General features: G+C 53.3%; 1 protein-coding gene across 3 annotated transcripts in view; it reads left to right on the forward strand.

The window, feature by feature from the left end:
- The first annotated feature begins 559 nt into the window (after positions 1–559).
- The window catches only part of CLYBL (citramalyl-CoA lyase), a 246,423-nt gene continuing 244,072 nt past the window's right edge, over positions 560–2,910 (forward strand). For all 3 annotated transcript variants that reach the window (XM_081815168.1, XM_081815169.1, XM_031026529.2), the window contains exon 1: positions 560–671. In XM_081815168.1, coding sequence (XP_081671294.1) covers positions 567–671 — 105 coding nt within the window. In that variant the 5' untranslated portion in view covers positions 560–566. The remainder of the gene's footprint in view (positions 672–2,910) is intronic.

The following is a 2,910-nucleotide window of genomic DNA, read 5'->3' on the forward strand; positions in this document are numbered from 1 at the left end:
AATTTGTTAGGCAGTACTTTTTAAAATTTTTTTTTAAAGATTTTTATTTATTTATTTGAGAGAGAGAGAATGAGAGAGAGAAAGCACATGAGAGGGGGGAGGGTCAGAGGGAGAAGCAGGCCCCTCGCTGAGCAGGGAGCCCGATGCGGGACTGGATCCCGGGACTCCAGGATCATGACCTGAGCCGAAGGCAGTGGCTTAACCAACTGAGCCACCCAGGCTGTTAGGCAGTACTTTTAACAACAAAAGCAACTAATCCCTAGAAAAATTGGCCTGTTCTGGTTGGGAAAACGCAAAGTATCTCAACGTCGCCTTAAAAAACCCAGAGGCACGGAGAAAACTGGATTCAGTCACCAGAAAAACCGCTCAAGAAGTGGCCAACCACTCGGAGCCCTTACTCTGCCTGCCATGACAGCGGAGAAGTTTCTGGCAGCAGGGACACCCCGGGCTCGGGGTGGGAACAGGTGCGCCAGGCAGGGGGCGTGGCGTTCGGGGGACGAGGCGTGGCGCGGTGGGATTGCGGGGGGCGGGCCCACCTGGGGGCGGGGCCATAGGGGCGTGGCGAAATGAGGAAGGACAGGACTGAGGCGGGGCGCGCGCGTCAGGAAGATGGCGTTGCGTCTGCTGCGGAGAGCGCTCCGTGGGACGGCGGCGGCGGTGCTGCCGAGGCTGTGAGTGCAGGTCCCTAAGTCCCCCGCCACCCGGCCCGGCCTCCCCGGTCCCTGCCGGGAACCACCCCCACGCCGGCCGGGAGCACCGCGCGCCTCCCGTGCGCCGGCTCGACCTCTGCCAAGGTCGCCGACGCCCCGCGACGGTCGCCTCTCCTGCGCGTGCCTCCCTGTGGGAGGGTCCTTGCTTGGGCCCGGGAAATGGGTACAAACATTCGGATTAGCAGCCCCAGAGCACACAACGAGTCTCTCCCACAAGTGGAAGCCGCGAACGTACGGCTGTTTTATAAAAGGGTGCTGGAGTCAGCCTGTGAGCGGCGGCTCGCCTGCTGAGTGAGAACACCCTCCACCCGTTGGTTCTGCACAGCGGCTCCCGGACGGGTCTCAGGACCCCTTTACCCGCCGAAAAATTATTGAGGACCCCTTAGAGTTTTTCTTGTATCTTTTAATCTTTACGGTGTGAGGAATTAAAACAGGATTTTTAAAAAAGATTTTATTTATTTATTTATGTGAGAGAGAATGAGAAACAGCAGGAGAGGGGAGAGGGTCAGGGGGAGAAGCAGGCTTCCCGCCGAGCAGGGAGCCCCACGCGGGGCTCGATCCCGGGACTCCGGGATCATGACCTGAGCCGAAGGCAGTCTCCTAACCAACTGAGCCACCCGGGCGCCCTTAAAACAGAATTTAAAAAAAAATACTAATTTAGGGCGCCTGGGTGGCTCAATTGGTTGGGCGACTGCCTTCGGCTCAGGTCATGATCCTGGAGACCCGGGATCGAGTCCCGCATCGGGCTCCCTGCTCGGCGAGGAGCCTGCTTCTCCCTCTGACCCTCCCCCCTCTCATGTACTCTCTCTCATTCTCGCTCTCTCAAATAAATAAATAAATCTTAAAAAAAAAAAAAATACTAATTTACAAATGACAAACCCGTAACATTTTAACACATGTAGTGAAAGAGGGGCGTGGTTTTAAATTTTTGAAAATCTCTTTGGTTTAATAAAGGACAGTTGGAGTCTCATCAGCTGTTTTGGAGGAAGTTTACAGAGCGATTCTGGGCTCCGGCAGACGCTAGCTGGAAAGGGGAAGACCTCTCAGACCATCTCGAAAGGTCTCAGGAACTCGCAGATGCCCTCGGACCACACTTTGAGAACCGCTGGTCTAGCAGTTGCCTGTTGGCCAACCACATGCACACACGTTATCTCATTTGATTCCCTGACCACCGTGTGAAGAAGTCGGAAGACTTCTTTATAAAGATGAGGAAACAGGCTTAGGGAGGCTAAGTGACGCAAAGCAGAGAATGGCAGAGTTTGGTTCCGAAACCAAGTCTATGGCTACTGGTCCAGAACTCCTTACATTTGCTTGCACCGTGCTTCCTGCTTCACCAGTGTGTCCTGCACTGGGCCTACCCAGTCTTGTACATCCTACCTTCCCCTTTTCTAGACTTGAGCCTGGTACATGGCCCTGGGCTCAGGGGATCACCCCTGGAACCAGAGATGCTGCTGAGGCAGTATACGCAGACCCTTCCAGAAGGTCCCTTTTCTTGCAGGCCAGCGTCTGGGGCCTGTTTAATAATGGGTCCAGGGACCACATACAGTCACCTACTTCTAAGGCGCTTGGGACTTATCTCACAGTGCTCTTTGCCATCCTTATTAGCACACTGGTTATTTCTGCACACACTTAACAGGTCCTACTAAGGCCATGGCAGTGGAGATCAGAGCAGTAAAGGTGCCAAGTATCAACTTGCCAAATGGCAACTGCTTACAGATGCCTTAATTTCTACCCCAGTTGGGTTGCACTTAAGCTTCAGGCCAGTGGGCCTGCTTCTGGTGGCTTTATCCTTCTGTTTTTAGAGTATTAGCACCATTGCTGGTAGGCAGGGACCATTCCTGACTTGTCTACCGAGTCTCCAGTATTTCCCCTGTTGTAGTGCTCTCCCTGATGCTTCCCCTTCCATCCTGTCTCTGGCCCTTCCACTTTCTGTAGCCACTGCTCAATTTATGTAAATAGCTGGCTCTCAAGTTGGGGGAGCATAACTCCCCACTCCTAGGAGTGCTACTGGTAGGAGTGTCTTTTAAGCCCTCTCCACTGACAGAGCAAAGAAGAATATGTGTGAATAGTGACCCATGCATATATTATAAATACATATATTATTTAGGTAAGCTCTGGGCCCAACGTGGGGCTTGAACTCATGGCCCTGAGATCAAGAGTCACATGCTCTATAGACTGAGCCAGTCAGGTGCCCCTAAAT

This window comes from Leptonychotes weddellii, chromosome 3 (assembly GCF_054177405.1).
Source record: "Leptonychotes weddellii isolate Sample4059 chromosome 3, ASM5417740v2, whole genome shotgun sequence".
NCBI classification, from domain to species: Eukaryota; Metazoa; Chordata; class Mammalia; order Carnivora; family Phocidae; genus Leptonychotes; species Leptonychotes weddellii.